Source organism: Pyxicephalus adspersus, chromosome Z, assembly GCF_032062135.1.
Source record: "Pyxicephalus adspersus chromosome Z, UCB_Pads_2.0, whole genome shotgun sequence".
NCBI classification, from domain to species: Eukaryota; Metazoa; Chordata; class Amphibia; order Anura; family Pyxicephalidae; genus Pyxicephalus; species Pyxicephalus adspersus.
In genome coordinates, this window is record NC_092871.1 from 15150095 (window position 1) to 15173081 (window position 22987).

At 37.1% G+C, this 22987-nt stretch overlaps 1 protein-coding gene across 1 annotated transcript; it reads right to left on the minus strand.

Annotated features, from left to right (window-relative positions):
• Positions 1 to 7216: 7216 nt before the first annotated feature.
• Positions 7217 to 13870, minus strand: LOC140343892 (olfactomedin-4-like). The gene is made up of 5 exons (XM_072430793.1): positions 13805 to 13870; positions 13042 to 13191; positions 12388 to 12600; positions 9982 to 10132; positions 7217 to 8686 (listed from the first exon to the last, which is right to left on the minus strand). The coding sequence occupies exons 1-4, from the start codon at positions 13859 to 13861 to the stop codon at positions 10001 to 10003; spliced, it is 552 nt and encodes a 183-aa protein (XP_072286894.1). The 5' UTR covers positions 13862 to 13870; the 3' UTR covers positions 7217 to 8686; positions 9982 to 10000.
• Between the last annotated feature and the right edge of the window lie 9117 nt (positions 13871 to 22987).

Sequence of the window (22987 nt, forward strand, 5' to 3'; positions counted from 1 at the left end):
GCTTGCTCCACAAATGTGCTGATGTTCGCCCTTTGACTGGGAATGGTGAAACTGCCACAGATATAACAAAATGAATCGGGGTTGTTTAGGCACTTAGGATGAGAAACAGCAGAGACAGACATGATCTGAAAACACAGAAATACGTGTGTAATTAGAAAAATACATTTCGCTTATTCACTACGTAGAGCAGCGCACAACCTCTGACCACACTGTCTTGTGTGTAAATGAATAGCATATACAAATCTACGCTACAGTAATCACATTAATAGGTGGTAGAGAAAAAACCTGACGTGATAGAAGAGAACTAACTGCACTTTCAGAATCAGCATACCTATTTTAGTGTAAAAAAGCTTAAAAATTGAAGTCAACAAAAATTTTTTCAAAATTGTTCCCCAGTGTTTTTTACCATTTTTTCTTTGCTACCAAGTTTATCATTGCCCCTTCATGGGCAGTTTGGGGAAAATTCAGTTAATCACTTTTTTAAATGTATCATACATATTCCCTATGTCAGGCTTGACTGCGGCAAAACATAGCTCCGCAGACTTGCATACTAACCCCCTTGCCTACCCCAACCTCAACTTACCATTACCACAAAATTTTTCCCACAAAACGTTTCCCTCAAAACTCCCCCCCCCCCCCACACACACACACACACACACAGACACCTTGTTACACAGTAAATCACACCAATCAGTGCTTAATTAACCCGTAGGCCTTTTATTAACAAAATATTATTATTAAATAACTTAAATAACGATAGAAAATAATATAACAATATAGCAATATTAATATAGGTAACAATTACAATAAACATAAATAATTAACTGAAAAAATAATAAAACATTATAACAATAATAGAAATGAACAATAACAATACCATAAAATACTGTTTCAAGAATTATTGCTTACTGGTTGCAGGTCCTCGAAGGCCACCACTTTATAGCTTTTGGGATCTGCACCTTATAACAATTGCTCCCAGCCGCCCATACTTCCAGCTCGGGAACAAAACTAAACATTTATTGTGCAGACCCCACAAACAAATTCCACCAAACTGCAACCCAAACTGGGCGCTCCATACCTTTGATGGGCCCCCCCAACATAACGTATTGGTTAACTCCCATTGAATGGGAGCAGTTTGGAGCATGGCTGAGCCAGTGGTAGAATGCTAAAGTCAACCACAAGAATAAAATGATCATTAAGGCAGAATGGATTTCCTCAAAATCATTTGCTATTAGTTGGCAAATGTTTCCAAACTTGGAAAAGATCCATTCCATGTTGGCTGGTTCTTCCATGATAGTCTAGTTTCTCTAGTCTTGGAGAGCTTTAATAAAAGAACACTTTATTCTGGGGTTGTCAGTGTCTGCATTCATATAAGCATTAAAAAACCTATTCATATATTTGTAGTTACACATTTACTCTAGCCATCGACTCACTTTTTGTCACAATTACTTTGTTTTATAATTAAGGGACCTCACAAAGCTTCAGATTTAGGCATTTGTGTCCTTTCTATGTTGCCTCCTAAGTCTCAAGTTGTATAAAATTACCCCTTCTCATTGTACACATTTTACACTTTATTTTAATTATGCAGTGTTCCTCGAAAAATTTGTTGGATTTCCCATGCCATTTAGGTGCATTGGGCTGTGGTTACTCTCCAGGGATCAGAACAAACCATTAGAATTATTTCCCTATTGATTCTCTTTGTCTGGATTCTGGACAGTCAGAGATTTTTTGCACCAGTTCAGCAGAATGGCCTTAAATCTCCAATCGCCAGAACATTTATTTTAAATTATTCATGTAGGTAACTCATAATGCTAATAAATAACAGTAATTACTTAGCACATTGGCCATTTTAGGATTATAGTATTGTTATCAGTCAGACAACTGATTGTCAAGAAAGTAAGGCATACCCCTACCAAGATAACAGGGGTTGCCTTCCTTAAAATTTGCACTTTATTGGTGTGTTGTTACACGTGTGATTATAATAAATGGTTGATATTACTATAAACTTTGTGTTATATGAAAAATATATACGTAAGCATTATTTTGCCAAAAACAAACCCTGACTTTTCTTTCTTCTTTTGATATTTTGAATTATTATGTGGTTGGCAGACTTTTTCCTGATATAAATATAGGTAGGGACACTTTCCTTCTTTCCCCCTTTTTGTTCTTTCAATATCCAACCTAATATTTTCCTTTTCATTATGGGTTCTTGCTGTTTATACTGTATAGGTATTTTTATTTCCAGACTTCCTACAAGCATTCCTAAATACGCAGACTAGTTCTGTGAAATGCATAGAATAAAAAAAAAAAAAAAAAAAACATAAAACTTTATGTTCATTTATATTTTTATGTCCAGACTTCCTACGAGCATTCCTGAAGAAGCAGACTAGTTCTGCGAAATATGTAGAAGAAAAAAAAAACCTTAAAGCTTGTTGTTCATTTATTTTGTGATTATAACATCTTTGTGAAAATCCTATATTCTTGGGGTCTTCTTTGGAAACTATTTTAACAATTAGGAGGTTGCCCTGAATTCTTTTTGGATCATCAATACATGGTCACCTATTCTATGATTTTATATGTCATGTTTGTTTTTCCTATATAGTATGTATTTAAAAATTATGTGTTTTTGTATTCAGATATTGGATGCCTAAAAAGTCCCACTTTTTCAAACATTTTTTTTCTTGTTGCTATCTATGTCTATTGAGATATGGCGTCTTTTTGTTTGTCCTGAATTTTTATACCTTAGGACCCTCTTCTTTGTATGCATAGGTTCTTTACTTGAACAAAGCAGGCATGTCTTTTTTGCAAGTAAACAAACTTTACCTGCCTTATTACAATTTTTTAGCTAAACTCATCTCTTCTTGCTCCTTTTCCTCTGCTTCCATCTTAACCAAGTCCTCTTCCGGAATTAGGATCTTCGGCCATCTTGATTGACAGGATTGGTGTAACTCATGTGCACACAGGAGTCCATTAATTCCTATTAGCTAGTAATGTCGGCATCATATGCTAAGTTCTACAAACTCAGTCTACATGACTGCGACAAGGCAGAGTTCCACAGACTAGTTAGCTACCTCTTCCTCCCACATTACCCAATACATACCCAACATTTACTCATCACCAATTATTGCTTAAGTGGCCTTTTTATTATACAAATTCCTAAATACTTGATGACAACAACAATAAACATTATCATAACCCTAACATAACACTCCCTAACTAACCAATTTGCCAAACTAATAACTCTTGGTTGCTGGTCTTCGAAGCCCCCCCCCCCCCCCACTAAAACTTGTAATCTGCACCATGATAATAATTGCTCCCAGCCACCTCATCACCTAGCTTGGGAACAATATCACAACTACTTTCAGCCCAACTGAAACCATTTTGAACACTTCTCACCAAACAATTAGGAGACCCCACATCAAAGATGGATCTCCTCACCACATGGATACCATTACCAAAGAACCTCTTCCCTCCTCACCATGACACCGGCCCAATGCCAGTTTCTGGAATGGTGGGAGGGTGGGGAACAGCTTCCCCCTACTCCAGTCCAAAAAACAACCTTAAATAACCTTTTACCCCCGTCTTCCTACCACCCTCTAATCTGACCTTATCCTAACCACACAGCCAAATAAACCCCTTTCTGTCTGCTTCCTGACCCCCCCCAGTCATGCAGGCCTTCCACAAATCTCCCTCTGCTCGCTAGCTTCAGGCCTGACTTTATGGAGAAGAGTCCAAACAGGCAGATATGCCTATTTTTTTGGAGAAGTAACAAAGTAACTTGTTTCTTGCTTACTCTAAACAAAAAACACATAGACTGTCGGCTATGTGGAGTATGGAGTTTTCTACTGGAATGCATTGAATAGCTCTCAGGTGGCCAAAATAAACAGCAAGGAGAGGTGAACAGAACTAAATCTTTTTAGGTCCGCTTTAAAGATCCGCATCAGTAAGGCCAAAATAAAAAGCGAATATTGTCCTTTGTACGGTACCTGCTCTACTGCCCTCATCTACATTGTGCAACTAATTGACATAGCCATCCACCTAGGCAAGGCAAAGATACATAGTATTTCTGCGTTACACCTGCAGGGAAGATTCAGATTAAAATAAATATTTCATTAACTAAAATAAACACTGTTCACATTTAAAATGTTTATACTATGTTAAGATTTTGTGTATAATATCTTATATAGAACCTAAATGTTTGACCTGACCAAGCCCTGCTTAATAAAGCATACAAAGCCAAATTCCTTAACAGATCACAGATTGATAAATTATTCCTAATAGACTGTAAATTATTTCTCATATATAAAGTATTATATATTATTTCTCAAGTATAAACTGGCATTATTTAGACACATGTGCAATTTACCTGCAGCCAATCATTATGATGGGGGTAGTGTATGTAAAAATATTGTTTAATGTCCTAATAAAATATTCCTTACTGTTTGAAAATATGTGTGTAAGTAGCAAATTACATAAATTATTTCTATTCATTACAGAAAACTGCAAATGGGTAACTCCCCTGTCGGTAAACCCGAGTGTGGCTCGGGGTGAAATTTCATTACAAAAAGTGATAACCCCGAGCCACACTTGGGGTTGAATTGAGGGCTTACCTGGTCCTCACGAGCCCGCGGCATCCTCCAGTGATGCCGGCCCGTCCACTTGGAGATGTCCGACCAGCGAATACAGCCCAGCCCATTGGCGATGCCTGGTATCCGCGTCTCCTGGCTTTGCATCCCGGTGTGTTTAGATTTTATATAATCTTTGCAGAACAGTTGTAGTCTAGCCTGCATGACAACCGTAGGCAACAGTGGAGAAGTGACTGAAGTCATCCAAGGTCATAAAATAGGTAATTTATAACAATGGTCAACAACTTTTTGGTTGTCACAGACCAGTAAACTTAGGGACTCTGGACTGCGCATGCGCGGGCAGCTGTGTGTCACTCAAAGGGGAAGAAACATCCCCCAGACTGATGTCATGATACCAGAACCCGCCCAGAGTGAGTGGATTGTATTCAGAGAGACAACCTAGCCACTGCCCCGAGCCTCTGATTCCACACAGGAGACTTGGTTCACACAGGAGGCTCTGGCCAGTGCACCCCCCAAGTGGAGTCCTCCTGACCCTGCAGGGGGGGGCACAGCGACCAGATCTGTGGACCACCAAAATTTTCTTTTCTTGGCGACCACTGATTTACAAGATCACCAGGTGACCAGTGGACCTTTCTCTTAAACTAAGGGCTTGGGTTCCTTTCCTAAATACCTGCTCTTAATGGGTGAATTATGAAGTTCTTTACCCTGTCTTGGAGCACAGAGAAGCCACATTATTATGAGAAGCGACCCTTGCATTAGACAGGAAATTCTGCTGTGTGTTCTGCAGAAATCTTTTGGGAAGGATGATGACAATGTGCTGCCATGCGATTCAGAATTTTGGGGTATAATTCCAACATTTTTCTATTTGAGTTAATTTTTTTTAAGAACAGGAGATTTGCGGATATGGAGGGGGCCCAAAGAGTGTAAGTAAACCTTCTAATTTTGTAAATAGGCATACTTTAAAGTCATATATTTCACAGTGGGGTTGATTTACTAAATTATTCACTTAGAAATCTGAGTTATCATCTCCAGTGTCATCATTGTCATGTTGTGGTTGTATCAAACTTAACAAAGCTCAGCAAACACTTGCTAGAACTGCGTTGCACAACCACAAATGAACTTGGCTGTGGTCATATAGTAGGAAGTGCAATCTTTTGTTTTTTTGTGCATATATAGGAATATACCCTCACTGCCCCAAGATGTTGTTTTTAATTGGCTTGGAGTCAAACAGCTTGTGCTTAATAAGAGTCAATTAATATTTATTATATTATATTTTATTGTTCATTTGGCAGTATTTTCATTAGGGCAAGCTGCTTGTGTTTATTTCTCTTTGTTCTCTAAATGATTAAAATACATGACTAGGATTAAAACTAGCAAAAGCTTTTCTATGTTTAGCTTGTGACTTGCATATAACTATCATATGGTACTGATGGACACTTTAGCAAATGCAAAAAGAAAGCTGGGAGTGTTGTACTGGCCACTGGTGTTTTCCTGGGCTGAAAATAATGGAATAGAATCTCCTTTAAAGAAACACACTTGTTTTGATGAAGTAGATCCTCCCCCAGCCCAATGGCCCAATGAAGATGGCCAAATTCTTCATACCCAGGAGAAGACCAGGAAAAGACAAGGTCATTGCTGCTGTTTCAGATGGGTGATCTGGCATGCACGTGTGCTAAAATGTGAAAATATTTGAACATATGCATTTATATTGGACCAATACCCTAAGTGCAGGTAGCAGATTTACTTCTGCTTTAAGTGTGCGTAAATGCAAAACCCAAAATGTTACATATTACAGCCTTTCAACATATGTGTGTTCTCTTTTTTCAAGTTAAGAACATTTTTTATCACATACAGAAAATACATGTCTCTAGAAAGTCAGTAATCTCATCATTTTCATAAAATAATGTTATTTTAGTCTACTAATCCCCCTATCTCTATATAGGTGAATTAGGTCCAGGAATGGATCCCCCCCCCCCCACCTAAATAAAATATAATGGCTAAAGATTTGCCCAACCCCTAAAAAACAAGCAGTAAGAGCTTTTGAACTTTTAAAGTAAGATTAAGAAAAGCTGTTTTTTTAAGTTCAAAAGAAGATTCAATATATATTGTGTAGGGTTTTTACAGGGTTCAACTGTGAAAGTAGAAACAAATATTCTCTTATACTATTTTATGTGTAAGGTGTATTGTGCGAACCCTCCTTCAGTTCCAAAATCACATTTTAAACAAACCCACTGAATATTGTCGTAACTTTGATGGTCATATATCTCCGTATATTTTGAAGAAACCTAATGGTGAAAGGCATCAGGATCTGAGATTTCTTTTGCCTATTCCATAAGAGGTTCAAACACTCCCTATGCTCCCCATCAAACAAATATGGTATGCACCATAATTGATCCCTGTTTTACGGGACTACTAGTTCTCTAATACAAAATACTTCCATCCAAAAAGGCAATCATTCTGAAATTCCATCTAAAACGGCTTATAAAGTCCAAACAGCAGTGACACTTGTTAACTTCTTAAGAAGAATTGGGCAAGAAAGAAGAATTTAGATACAAACGAAACCAATAAATAAAGGACATGTCTAGACTATTGCAAAAGATTAGAGGTTTAATTAGTATATGGTGATACAATCATGTATAAATGTTTCCATTACCCAAAATCAAACAAAAATTGAGTATAATTTTCACCACAAAAAATGTTCTGGTTGTGTCTGAGTCTATGGGCCTGATTTTTGAAAGCTATCCAAGGCTGGAGAGAATACACTTCCATCATTTAAGATGGGTGATCCAGAAAACCTGAAATGGATCTGGTCCCAGATTGAAAACATTTGCTAACAAATAGCAAATTACTCAATCACAGCCTTGGAGAGCCTTTATAAATCAGGTCTCAATATCTGGATAAGTGAGTTGAATTTTGTATATGTAGGTTGTACTGCCCCAGGAAAAAAAACACAATCCTACAATCCTACCACCCTGTAGTCTTGAGTAAAACTTAGAAGGAGAATGAAAGGAAGCATCAGACTTTGTTGGACTGACACCACTTTCTAAAGTATAACAGTTCTGGCTGGCTTCCCGGAGTACTGCCCTGCATGTAGACCTCAGGAGACCTAATCAAAGATACAGCTCCTTCTACTAGTTTTCTATATATTTAAATGTATTGATTTCTAATTAATTAACTTAATTAAATTATGATTTTAAGCTATTTTTAACATTACACTAAACATGTATTATGATTCGAGAAAGCAAGAATGGGTCTATGTAACAATTCGAGGAGTAGATCACCTACATAAACATCTTAATCCTTTGAGAAAGGTTTGAAGGACAGTGTATACTCAATTTCATAGGCTTCACTTATCACATAGAGCTTATGGTCATTGGGGTTGTAGGATAAACTTTGAAAGTTCTCAGCCATTTTGTCCATGAAAATGCTCAATCTTTTTCCTTTATTAGTGTTGGTGTCATACATATAAAATATTTCTTCTTGCCTAGCATTGATTAAACGAGTGGCATACATTATCCCACAAACCATGAAAGCATTGGACACACCAGGTTTGTAGATGGTGGTGTTCCAAGTCTTTATCAGTTCTAGCGTAGTGGCATTTACCTTTCCAATGACTATACATCCTTGAGTATCTTCCGTTGCGTAAATAACCCAAAGTCCCTGTTCGTCACCAGCCATATCTATGTCCTGGTTCTGAGAAGTTGAGTAGGAGAATCGGTTGCTAATGCCTGCCTTTGGGAGGGTCCTACGTTCTATCTTGTTTGTTCCCATATTTAGTTTGCAGATGTCTCTACTATTATAGCAATTATAATACAATGAATTGTTATACAATATCATTCCAGCGCCCGCTCCAGAACTAGATACAGATTTGTCTTGGTATTTTTTGTAGAGCAGAAGGTCTTCATAAGTGGTATATAGGCGGACACTACTGAAATAATGGTTTGAGTTAAGTTCCAGCATAGCCACCCAGTATGTGTTTTCAGTTGATCCAAACAGCGAGTCTTTGCCCCATCCTCCAGCTTTGTAGCTTGATCCTCTTGGATTCAACTGAACTACTAGTGGCTTGCTAACATTTAGAAGTCCTCCATGTTCACAAGAGCCTGCAAGTTGGAATATGTGAATGTTAGCTGAGCATATGCTGATTATTGCGTTGCTTGTAAACATATATAAATGTGTTTTTCTATTTTACCTACAAATTTAAGGGCTTGTTCAGACCTGAGGTTTTTCCAGGTATTTTTGAGCAGTCGTATTAAAAATGCTTGGAAGGCAGGGTATTTAAAATTACAAGTATTTTTACATGTCAAATGTACTGATTTGACATGTAAAAATACTAAAATAATCATACCACCAGGGAGGTTAACTGAGCTTTGGACAACACCTATAAAAGCAGTTGTAAATGCCTGTATAAGCGTTTGCAAATGGCTGCAAAAACCATGTGTTTCTGTCTGAAAATGATCCTAGGTGTCTATCTGCACATAGCAGGTATCCAGGACAGGTAATGCATGTTTTTTTTTTTTTTTTACTGCAGGTCTAAACAAGCCCTTAAAAGACTGTGAAAATCAGCCAGGTTACTAATTAGACCTTTCTTATGTTAATACACCATTATGATATCCCCTGATGCTTGAACTTTTAGAACTGGAGGATAAATGCCTTTTATTTATTTATTTATAAAAAAAAGAGCTTCTGTAGAAGCTTTTACTTTTTAAAGATCCTCAGATCTTCAGCAGAACAAATATTCTGGAGTTGGTTTCTAACAGCTTAGAAATGTGCTGGATGTTTACATTGGAGGGCTGGCAGCCTGCTGTTCTCACAGAAAATTGGTTAAATTTCACTGAACTGTCGAAAGAAACTTGTATCCAACACTGAAGGATACAGGGGTGAATTAGGGCTTGTTTTCAAGTGCTTTTACTACTTATTTGGAACATGTGTACATTCATAGGGTCTGATTTGTTAAAGCTCTCCAACACTGGAGAGGATAGACTTATGAGATCCTGCAAACCTGAAATGGATCTGGTCCAAGATTGAAAATATTTGCAAACTAATAGCAAATGATTATAAATAAATGTATTTTAGGTTTGCTGGATCATCCAGGTTCTCCTAATATTGTGTATTTTCTCCAGTGTTTGACAGCTTATATAGATCAGGTACATAGTCTAGGTTTATTTAAAGATTAATAAAAAAAAAAGCCTATGTTGCTTTAAAAATTCCCTGTGCAGTGGAGCTTTGCCAACAAGGAATGAGCTTTTAGCATGAAGGATGACAAAGAGATGATCTTATCAGTCTACTGCTGTTCCTTCACAGTCCAAACATAAGCTGGATGAAGGAATATGTCATTTATTTGTGTTAATTCGCAGTTTAGCTTAACAGAAAAGTACCAAGTAAACTATGAACTCACCATACGGCACTTGAATGGGTTACTGCTGTGAATATTTATTCTTACACTCCTCTAAACGTTTTTGTAAGGAAAGAATTTTCTTTCGGACTCTCAAGACATTGTTCTTGTCAAACTTCTCCAGTTGGTTCACCATAACAGAGATGTTTCGAACCTGCAATATTAGTAAAAGATGGGAAAAGAATAAAGAAATATAGATTTTTGAGTACAAAATACTAGGATACAATACATGCAAAAGGACTTTGCGCTAAAGCCAAAAACAGTTATTGAATGGTTCTGGTGGAAAAAGTTGTTCACATGTATGCAAGTAGATTGTAGCAAAACAAAGAAAAGTAGTTGAAATGATCTTGATAGACTTGGGTCAGAATTTAGCATTTATACGGCTGTCCTGAGACAATGAAAATCTGTATTTTAAAACAGAACTGAACCAAAAAAATAAAAACAAATAAATTTACCTTTAATCCTGCAGATCCCTTGATCATGCTGGACTTTTTATCAAACCGGTCCCGCGGTGTGTGCTGGAATTCCTGTCCCAGCCATCTGAGCCAGGTGCCCCCCATATTCAATCTTCTTCCTTCTACTTGCTACATCACCCAATATGGCACGGCGAAGGTGCAAGATTGGGTAATGCAGCCAAGAGTTTGGCATCTCTTTCCCCTTAAAGAAGGAAAATGTCCCTTCATCGCATGATGTAGGTATCTCTGGAGGCTCTGCACTCCCATTCAGTCTTGATTGCTGCAGCAATCAAGATAAAAAAGGAAGGTGCATCACCCCCTTTTTTTTTAAAAAAAAAAAGGGTGTTGCACTTAATATATATATATATATATATATATATATATGTATGTATATATATATATATATATATATATATATATATATAAAGGGTTGTCTACCCTTTTATGTAAAGTAAAATTATTGAGTTTGAGTCAGGTTTAAGTAAAATAGGATTTTTATTGTAATTCACCACAATAGTAGCTGGTATTTCATGTTTGTGGTGAGCTAGTGTTTTTAAATTATTATTTGATTTCGTGTATACATCAGTGGTAAAAACTTGCTTTGTCATATGCTTGAAATTTAACACCCATCCCATCCCCGTAGTCTATTTTACATTATAAAAATTAGACTATGTCACACCATAATTTGGTTTTCCAATGCCTGTGGCATTTGGAAAGAACTGGAAACCAGTGACGTTAGCTTGCCACTAAAATCTATGAGAAATGGCAAGCAAACATGTGACTTCAGCTTTGCTTGTTATTACTCTGGTTTTAAGGATCTAAGTATAGGATCAGATTTATTTTTTATGTAAATTTCATTTGAAAGTGTATCCCCTATAAGTATTTATTACTTTTAGGAGATCATCATACTCTCAAAATAGTGCCTTTGTCTGCCTTTACAAGACAGCATCAACACTGTTCAGGCATCATCCAGGGTCAGAACTACTTTAAAGACTGAGATGATGCCTTAGAGATCACATAATTGGCCTGATTTATTAAAGCTCTTTGAGACCGGACATGATAGAAATTCAGAGGAGAACCTGGGTGGACTTTTTTTAGGAGTTTAAAAAACTCCCAACCTTTTATTCTTGATGGTTTGGGTTAGGCATTGATGTGAGACTTTGGGCTAGATAACCAAGTTCTGGGTGCTAGAAGTCAAAGATCTTGGTGGTAATTTTTATGGTGTGAAGGGTAATCATCGTTGATGTTGGCTCCCTGAATTTGCATAAGGAAAAGTGTCAGTAGCCTGTTTGGCAGATTATGTCTCCACAAGGCAAAGTTGAGCGGCTGGGGGCCAATATGTATGTTGCTGACTTGGAGAATAAGTTTACATAATCTGTACATTGTGTCATCCAGGACCTGTAGCCTTGTTGGATTTTAGACTGCTGTATTTGACAGGAATAAGAAATGTTAATGTTCTATGTTCTATTATTGTTGTAATGTTCATTTGTTTTACTGTTGTAATGTTAATGAAGAAATAATTAATTTTGTTTGATTAAATTTCTGAGTTTAGCCAATTTAACGGTGGACACAGGAGTGGCTGGGCAACTGTTGATATATGGGGTGAGCTTTAAAGAGAATGGTGACTTCTGAGATACCCTGGTCATGTAGTTTCAATGCTGTCTGCATAGTGGAGAGCCTGTCATAGACCAGAAAAAGCTGCTCAGTCCAAAGCTGAAGGTTGGGCACTGGGGCTCTATCAAAGGCATATAGGATAGGTATATTAGTAGGGAATGGACCATTGTAATGCCTCAATTGGAGCTTAAGAACATAGTTCCACCATAGTAACTATGACTTTCTGTACCCATATATATTCCTGATTACAACAGCCAAATATATAGGAAAAACAGGCATGTTTAGAACATTTCCCTACCTGGACCTTATTATTCCTGGCTATAAAATAAAGATCACCTACCTCAGCATACAGTGTTTCCACTTTGTCATTGGACCCACTCAGCGAAGATTGAAGCTCCACCATTATGGCCTCCATTTGTGTGATTTCTGTCTTTATCAGTTCAAAATCCAGTTCTCTGTAGGTGATTCCGCCCATCTCCATGATCTCCACTCTCTTTGTCAAGTTCTTCATGTTTTCTATGTGCACATCGACATTTCGTTGGTAGAGTTGAAGCTGGTAAAGTTAGAGTAAGGAATGGCAAGAAAATAGAATTCTAATTACAGTTGAGTTCATTCAGACCGGCAGCTCCAGACCCAGCTGTCACCATAACTGTTTATTATTATTATTATTATTATTATTATTAATAATGAATAAAGAATCTTTTTTCATTGTTTGTCACATGTTTCCTAAACAATCATAGAACAATGATTTTTTTTTTGGACATGTAGCATGTACAGTATTGACGCCTAAAGTCTGAGGGCTGTATAATGGAGAACAAAATGTGGACTGTGCTGCTGTTTTTGCATATTTATTATTGTTCTGTTTAATGCACACTGGGAAAACATTGATAATGAAAGCTAAATGCCCTATTTATAGAAATATGATCAGTATTATATATATATATATATATATATATATATATATATATATATATATATGATGGCCTCTCTTTACCTTTGTGATCTCCTGATAGTAGCTGAGATTTAAGTTATAGTTGGACTCTTCAATGATTTCTATTCTATCTGCCAGGGAGGTGGTGTCTGGAACATTGACGGAGCAGTAACAGATGCCAGATTTATCCAAATGACCAGTCACCTGTAGATCCTAGAGAAGCAAAAGACAAATATGCATCAAAGTAAAAAAAATCCCTATTTCCCCTACTATTACTAATAAACATTTATGTGCAAGTCCAGCCATAAAACTAAACCCACAGTAGAGTATACCAGACATACATAGACGTACATATACCACTTCTCCACTCACTCCTTGCTTTATTATATAGCTACACACACTTTGGAGATGACCACGTTTAGCAGTGCCCGCAGTTTACCACTGCACCAACTCCTATCTGCTCCTTTGACTTTTAACCAAAAATATCTAAAAAATTCTCTTGTAATATGAGTTTTTGGCTATAAATATTATGTAGTTTTTGACCTGCTATACAGTTACTTGGACCCATGTCATTGTATAATATGACAGCTAATTTAGCCATCAGAAAAATGATCATCACTCATCACATGGTTCAGTCCAAAGTTTCAATCAAGTGAGCCAGCTGGAAAATGGATAACTACTTTTGTACTGTCTCTTTAGTTAGCCCTTTGGAATCCTTTACCATACAATAAATGTTTCAACTGTTCTATATATCTTACAATACATCTTTTTTAGCCTAAAAAAATAACCCAAAGCCATAACAATCTGACTTCAACACTGTACATACCGCAATCACTTCCCAAGTCCAACCCATGCCAACAGCCAGCAGCAGAAAGGGCAACATCTTGCAATTGTTTCTTGCAAATGTCTTGCTTGTGGACACCAAGGTATATATATCAGTACATCTCATTGGCAGGGGTGTGACAAACAGTCATCCTAAACAATATTTTCTTGGCACGACAGAGACTAAACAACATACCTTCCTACTTTTAGAGATAAGGAAGGGATTTTTTTAATTCAAAGTATGTATGCAGATTACACACTATTGACACTCCTTTATTTTTTCAGACCAGAAAAAATAATATCCAAATGAGAGTACAAATCGGCAACTGTTTTTATAATGAAAGGTTTAGTGCAAAATAAGGCTTTTAAATAGTTCAATAGGATTTTTTATTAATGGATTTTCAATGAAGACTTAGTAGTTGGTCTGGGGGTCACCGGACGTGACATGTCATGTCATAATTTCCAAAAAATAACAGCATACAAACAGTTAATTTACAGAAAGGGAATTATTTTCCTTAGTATTATGTTGGTCAAGTAAATGCATTTTCTATCTGCAACATATCTGTTAGTGTGCTAGCATTTCTTAGATATGTGGTGTTTCTATTGTGGATCCCCCATCTTACACTCTCCAAACCAAGAGGGATGGTACACAATGGACATTTTCAATTCATCTATGTTTTTTCAGCACCACCTAGGCCTGTGGTTTATGGCAGCATTATAAATGATATGCCTTATAATCTGATATATATGAATACATTTAAATAATTTACAATTTGTATAATTACCTATAAAATATATATGCTTAAAGTGGAAATAAACCCTGATATTTGTTCATGTTCCATTGCAGTGTGCTGCCATCTTCTTTCTTCATTTCTTCCTGATTGTGATCCTTGATTGGCTAGGCTAGGATGTAATGCTTGCACAGGTACACAGAAGTTTAATATGTCCCGACACACACAGGTGAAGCTGGGATAGTGCATGCCCACCTTTTATTACAGTTTTCCAGAGCAATCAGACAGATACCAATGCTTATTGTGGAAAAGACTTTGCCTCTCCCTTTCTGCAATAATGCCCCATCTTATTCAAAATTTTGTGGGATTAATGTTCCATTTTAAAGACAAGTTAGGGATGAGTGTATTCATAATAAATATTACAGACACCTGTTGTAATGGGAAGGCCTTCTAAATTTTTTAAAATCATTCAGGTATTTCATTATATCTTTGTATATTTTTATGCATATATTATATATTAAACATAAAAATTGGTTGTATATGTGGGCTACCAAGTTATGGGACTACCGAGTTATGGGAATATCAGCTTCTGACGTGGAAGCAAGAGGCATGCTGTTTTTTTTTATTGTAATTCATTTTTAAATAAATAAATTACTTTAAACCCTCCAAATGCTGAAAAAAAAATCTGCCAAAATTTGCCCAACTGGATAACAGTAGTTTTCAGACCTTACTGTAAAAGTGATGTGTTCTACACATTCATCTGGTGTTATAAATAGGGGAATGTGGAAACATTTCCTAAATTTCCCAGGGAATCCTTTATAGCAAAGAAATTATCTTTCTAACTAGAAGCTTCACCTTAGTCCAACTAGTCCAACTGCTAAGTTAACTAAAAGGACACCTAAATCTATCTACATTATTCATTCACCCACTTATTCTACATACAACAGTAAAATAATTGTGTTCTGACTAACTGCTTAACTTGTTGGTATTACTGTATTTTAAAGACACCCTGAATTTCCCGTGTTGGGTCCAGTTCTCATAGAACTAAACAAACCTTTTGCCTAAGCTAAATGACATGCAATCTGCACAGTAGTTCTGCTCCTTAACCACCAGCTATTATGAACACTGCCTGCTATTAACCTAGACAAAAAGCCTGATATAAACATAATTCACAGACTGGTACTAACAAAACTTCGAAGCTTGGGCAGGGTCCCTGTGAGCCTTTGTGTCCTGTGCATGCTAAATTTATGCATTTTTGTCAACTTCAAAGCTAAACATTTGCCTGCGCTTGTCTCCACATCTGAAAAGCCTCATGTAAACTAAATCTAATATTGGCAGGCTAGACATAGAGGTATAAATATGTTGGGAGTAACTGCTGACTCACTTTTAAAAGTGCAAGCTCCATTGCCGACATTTCTACCCACTACTTTTTTTTCTACCCACTATGTTTGGTCTTTAGACTGCCTACCTTTCCTTGGCCAGTGATTAAGTAAGTAATTATGGGCATGATAGGCCACGATCATTCACCTTTGAATCAGTCAGCAACAACGTTGTGCACTGCTATAAAATTGTGGGACCTAGTAACAAGTGTTCTCTTCTGGGTAGAAATGGGATTAGCACCAAGTGCACATTTGTGCATTTAATTCTCCAACACCATTGTGTCTACTCTCTCACCTTAACTACATCATACTTCTAATAGGGATGAGCGAGAAGGCCTCTGACAGTTACGCTGAAATTTCCATGAACTTCCGGTGGGTTCGCGAAAATTTGGCAAATTAATTTTGCGAATTCTGTTAAAGTCAATAGGCCGACTTTAAACATTATTAGCTAAGCCCCTATACATGTTAGAACCACCAAATTTGCTAGGTATGTGTAAGAGAACAGTGGCAACAAGGAAATACAAAAGTTCCAAAAGACCTTGTGGTTTTCCAAAAAATGGCAGGCAAAGTGACAGCAGGCAAATAGGATTTTTGCGTGATTGACAGTGTCCAGAGGGCAGCATAAACATTGAGATATTGGGAAAGGGTGAACTCAACCCACTGGCAACAGTCTCTGCCGCCAAAACAGCAGGACAACGCGTTGCTTTTTAATGTACGCACCCTTATTGAATTTACATAGTTCCATAATATTTTAACGCTACATAAATCCTGTATAATAATATTATAATTGCTAGCTGGCATCATGACCTGGATGACGTGTTAGGAATACCACCCATAAAGTTGTGGACAAGTAGCATGGTGACATTAAGCAAAAGGATGGAGAACCATAGACGGAGCATGGGTCAGCGAGAGCAGTAGCAGTGTTTGGCCTCTGGTCAGCTATCACCAGGGAGACCACATTGGTAAGTGTCATGGAGAGCTGGGTGTAGTGCATCGTCACTGCCACCCAGAAGCGTACAATTTTAGTGAATGGAGGACTGACAGGCGACAGCAGCAACAGCATGAGGAGAAGGCAGTTGGCCCTGAGACGAAGCGTGAACGGCATTGGTAACTGGCATCTAGAGCTGGGTGTAGTGCATCATCAATGCCACCCAGAAGTATACAATTTTAGTGAATTGAGTACTGACAGGCAGTCGGAAGGAAGTGGTGAGCCTTTTTTGATAGATAGCAAGTGCTATCAGAATGAAATATCTGTATTTTTTTGAAAGAAATACAGAAATGTTTTCTGGCTTTTTTGATAGATAGCAAGTGCTATCAGAAATAAATATCTTTTATTTTTTTGGGGGGGAGTTGGACAGAAATGTTTCTGCCTTTTTTGCTAGATAGCAAGAGGTAGCATCAAACTGCACAATCTGTATATTTCAGGATATACAGAAGGCTCCAAACCTGTCCCTGTCACAATGCACTTCTCTCCCTGCTTCTCCCTCCCTCCTTCCCTGTATGTATGTCTGTGCTCAGATCTCTCCTGATTGGGCTGTTGGGCCTTGCTGTGCATCCTGGGAATGATTCGCTCCCAGCTGCGCCATTCTCGCTGGAAATAGTCGCTGTTTCCACCCCCTGCATTTTTCCTCATTTCTTTGAAGGAAAACTGGCGCTTAAATGTTTAGTAAGCGAGAATGTCCCGATTTGCCACGAGATCGAACTTACAAATCTCGCTCGCTCATCCCTATTTTCAAATAGCTTATTTAGTCATTTAGTCAGAGAAGCATGGTACTAACAGTTTTCATAGTCCTAACTATTTTCTGTTACAGCAGTTTTACATGGTGTCTAAAAAGGAAGCTCTGCTGCTTCCATTCATTACTCATTGCTGTTTCCAACTAGTGGGATCACCTAGATAAGTGAATCCTGATCCCTATTATCTTATCTATTCTGACAATTGATCTGTATAACCACTGGATAATTCCTAGCATTGGAATACTATATGCTGTAATATCATCCCCTGAGACGTAATTGGAATGACTCTAGTCAAAGTAAATTTGCTGCTACTTGTCTGTACATTCCCTGAGGAAGCCTAAAGGTGAAATGCGTCGGGCCCATAGACTTTTATGTCCTTTTCTACAATCTACAATCCTGTAGCTTAAGATGGTGGTTTTTGTTGCAAAAAGTACAACCATTGGCTGTTTGGAAGAAACACTCACCAGATAAAGGTGTTTCTTCCAAACAGCCTATGGCTGTCATTTTTGCAACACAAACCACCATCTTAAGCTGCAGGATTCATGTTTCTTTCACAAGAAAACCACCAAGATCTTTTGCAATACTTGGTTCTTTAGTACCTTTTCCAAACACTAGCAAACTTCACCATATAACCCTCTGGGATTTTTTGTGATTTGGACGCAGAACACCCTTTGTTTAATTATTGGCAAACACCAATCTACAATAATAAGGTATACTGTCCACTTGAAAATGAAAAAACTTTACAAAACTCCTCCAAGAAACCCTAAGGTTCTACGCGGAAGTATGGAACCAATTAAAAGTTACTCCCTTCCACTCTCTACTCTAAGCCTACCCAGTCCAAAGTACATACAACCTGTTTCTTCATACACCAGCCTTCCATACTCTATTTTGGATGTATCACCCTATCAGCCTCTCATCGTCACAAAAACAACCGTCACAATCATTCCTCACATTTTTATGCAATCTTTTTGTTCAACCCACCGAATTAAAGCTGAAAGTCTGTAGTTCAACTGCATCTTAGTTGTTTCATTTAAAATTAATTGTGGTAATGTACACAACCAAAATTGTAAAAAAGTTGTCTCCGTCCAAATATTTATGGACCTAACTGTATATACATATGTTTTTTGTAATTATGTATGATGTTTAAGAAAATAAATACATAAATAACCGTATTGCCAACTCAATCCCTGTCCCTTTTTTACCTATTCAAATTTTAACTATGTGATACTTTACAAACTGTAGCAAAAAATTGTGCTGTTTGGTCCTAGTCAGGACATAGGAATGAAAACAAAGTGGACTATTATATACTTACGTATATAATTCCAGCATGATTAGTTCCCAGCTTGCTATATTGATTACTAATTTACCAGGGTGAATCAACTTTTGGTTCTGATCCACATTTTCACTGCCTAGTATGCTCATATCCCATGAATCTATAAACGATATAAAGATACAATTAGCAACAATGTTTTTGACTTACATATGATGAAATTTTACATTTCTCTGAAGTAAATTTTTTGTATAAGAACACAACTCTGTTGCCAGTGGTCACTAAAACCCAGGTAATCTGACACACACAACTATAACATGAAGAGCAGGAAGTTGGCACTTTTCAATGATAACAAATACTGAAAACAAATATACCGTATGTCTTTATAAAGTTGCATCATAATGATTTTAAATGTTCGTTTCCATGGCCTGATTACTTAATTTTTAATCTGTAATTCAATAGAGATTACATACTTAATAGGTACAATGAAAAGAAAAACACAAGAAGAATGCACACAGAGGTAGAGAAACATGAGGACAATGAGATCTCTGAAAAGAAGGGAACAACTGCAACTGCCCCTTGGCAAGTCCTATGTATCTGTATATATCACTTACCCCGGCTGACCTTGTAGGTGAATTAATTACTTAGACTGTACTTGTTCATAGGGAACAATCCAAGAATATTACAGCAGACATGCCGCATAAGGAAATAAAAAACAGTGATATTTCTTAGATTGTAAGCTCTTCTGGGCAGGATCCTCTCCTCCTCCTGTGTCACTGTCTGTATTTACCCTTGGAAGGGGCAAACGAGTAGGGTGGACAGGAAAATTTGTGTGTCATCTGCAAACAGATTGGCCATTTTTTTATTAATTATTTCAGTCAAAAATACAGGTCAAAGGCATGGTGAATATGAATGGGCTATATACACACGAAACATTACTGTCACTGTAAATAATCTATTCTGTACTATGGAGAGGAGAGGGTGGAGGACAAATGATTCTGTTAGTCCTTATTCTGGAAATTTGTACTCTTGTCTTGTACTCTATACTTTCAGAGCTCCACTGGATCGCAGGATGCATTTAGGGTTTGTCATTGCTCCATCACCCACTCAGATTCCACCTTCCCAGCAGCTCAAACGGAGTGTTTGGAAATGGCAGACCATACCCTGGCCATAATTGTCAATGAAGAAATCAACAAGGTAGATAATAAATGTCATATATTCATACTTTTGTAAACCTAATGGTGAAAAGTGAACACTTCCTTCCTCATCTATGGAGTGAACATGAATGCAAATGTTAAAACATTTTAGTTAATGTGTGTTAATATATTTTTCACACACACACACACACACATACATATATATATATATATATATATATATATATATATATTTATATTTATATTGTCTTTCTATTACCCTCCCTGGCGGTATGATTATTTTAATATTTTTAAACGTCAAAGTGGTTAATTTGACAAGTTAAAAAATACTTGTTATTTTAAATTTCCCACCGGTCCCGTCCTTCAGCACACGCCGCATGCATGTACACACGTTGCATGCCTGTCCGGCACCTGCATCCCATGGCCTCGCATCCCCAACATTCACAAGGGGAAGCTGATGCCAGGCATCTCCAAGGGTACACAGATGCCGGCCCCACATCACTGGAGGATGCCGTGGGATTATGGTGACCAGATAAGCCCTCAATTCCACCCCAAGTGTGGCTTGGGTTATTGCTTTTTAAATGAAATTTAACTCTGCTGGAGATGCTAATTACCACTAGAGAGGTTAAATAACGGGATTGATATAAAAACTCAATGACAATTCTAACACCAGTCCCCTTCCTTATATTCTCTATTTGTGATTAGGCACTGATGCCGTCTTGTTTTCTGCTGGTTAAAAGCAGATCCACTGGAGCACATTAGTTTCTGTCAGCTGTTTTAGGATATCTGATGTTTTTTTTCTTTACTGTATCCATTGCCACAAAGCATTTTCCCTTAAGCACCGATTTCAATTTAGTGAATATGGAGGATGTTCCAGCATAGTAATGTGTTTGTCGCTCACAAAAAGTGCTATGTGAGAAGGAGCATTGTCCTGATGAAGAATGAAATAATTTTCCCACATTTCTGCCCATCTTTTCCTGATTCTTTCTCTCAGCTTTGTCAAAACGTCCTTATAATAATGTTGGGTCACTGTTGTGCCTTTGTGTACCCCCTTCATGTCACAAACAATGAAAGGCTTTAAACTTGGACTTTCTTGATTCTTGGTGATGAAGGTTTCCAGTGCATTGACGGTCATTTTGTTTCAGGATCATACTGGAAGATCCAGGTTTCCTCACAAGTGAAGACTTTTTGAAAAAGGTTCCAGTCCACCTCAAGTTGCTGCAGAATGTCAGCACAATATTCTTTGCAGCACACGTTTAAACTTACTACAATTCAGCACATGAGGGGAAACAGAACTGCATTAAATGGTGACTGACAGCAAACTAAACAGCAGGGAATGCCGTTGATTGTTGTGCAGGTTTCGATAAGTTTAAACATTCAATGCTCATAATCAGTGATAGAAACACAGTCTCATTATTTCATAGACAGACCAGGGTCTGTTCAGGGTTTAACACTGTGGCATTGCAGCAAAAGAACATGCAATTAGTCTCCAGAACCCTCTTTTCCTATATATATATTTTTTTTCATTATGTTTGTATGGTATTCCTTTGTGTGCATTCATTCAAAATATATCAATAGGTTAATTTGATTGTTGACCAAACTGGCTTTTGCATGGATGTCTGTACAGACATGTTTGGAACACTACATTATAATCTCCTTTAGGCACCTAGGATGATGTGATTGGTTAAGCATTTTCTACAACCATTGTTCAATAAGTAAGGAAGTAAAACAATGTAAATATGTATTCTATTTTTAGGATCCACAGCTATGGGAGTACACCTACTGTCTCCATGGAGCAGCTGAAGGACCTAATCAGACATGTGGAGATCATTGAGAACGGAGGTCTATCTTGTTAAGAACTGGACTACAAAATTATTAAGATGGAAATTAAAGAGAGTCAAACCCTCATATTGCAGCTGAGAATCTTTTTAAATGGCTCAAGTGCTATGGTGGAGAATCTCTACCAGAAAGTAAGACACATGATGTGTATAACCATAAATGTAAGTCTAATGTAATTTATTAACATTCCCTGTCTGAGGACTGTAAATTAAAAAAAAAAAATTCTTACAGAGTTTTGTTAGTATTTGGATTGCCACACAATTATATATGTTGTTCACTCTCTCCATAGTCTCCAGTCGTCAGGTCAGTAGTGTTCCTTTATAACATCTTGCTCTTGCAGGTGTCTAAACTCATGTTCTTAAACAAATACCTAGAGCTATATTTTGGAAAAATGAGTATGTAATGTTGTAATTTGCAGCAAAAAAGTAAACACAGATGTAACAAACCATTCTTCTTGTACTGCAACACATCAAAGGTGGTGGATTGTCTTCATGATTTTTGCAACCCTTGGGCCCGCTAGAGAGCCATCTACTATGCAACAGTTAGAATATAGTTCCAGCTCCAGGAGAGAAGAGCCACATGGGAATGGCCATCACATCCTGGTTTCCACTGTGGTTGCAGGGACTGTATGATCTTCACCATCCTGGCCTGATGATCACTCTGTGATTCCTGTGTTATAATTGTACCCAATTATAATATCTTTAGATCTTTTCCTGGTTTGCTTATTCAATATTATTGAATACTGTATCATTTAATTTTGCCATTTGCCATTTGTGTCTTTGTTTTGTTTATCATATCAAGTACTTACATTGCAATTTTTTATATCAGCTATACAATATTATTTTTATTATAATTATCATTATTATTAATATTATTATCATTATTATTAATAATAATAATAATAATAAACAGGATAAACGCCAACAGAGGACCCTGCCCTGAAGAGCTAACAATCTATATTTCACATGATTAAATATTAAATATTATTAATAATTAATATAATATAATTAAATATGTTTTTGGGCCTTTCTATGGCTTCTATGGCAAAATAAATAAAAGAGAGCATTGAAAAAATAA

Bases quoted from the DNA above. Each gene is read 5' to 3' on its own strand.
- LOC140343892 (XM_072430793.1), bottom strand. From the start codon at position 13,861: ATGTTGCCCTTTCTGCTGCTGGCTGTTGGCATGGGTTGGACTTGGGAA. The intron at 13,192-13,804 runs GTATGTACAGTG...TTGCTTCTCTAG, and splicing joins GGACTTGGGAAGTGATTGCG to GATCTACAGGTGACTGGTCA. The intron at 12,601-13,041 runs GTAAAGAGAGGC...TAACTTTACCAG, and splicing joins ACTATCAGGAGATCACAAAG to CTTCAACTCTACCAACGAAA.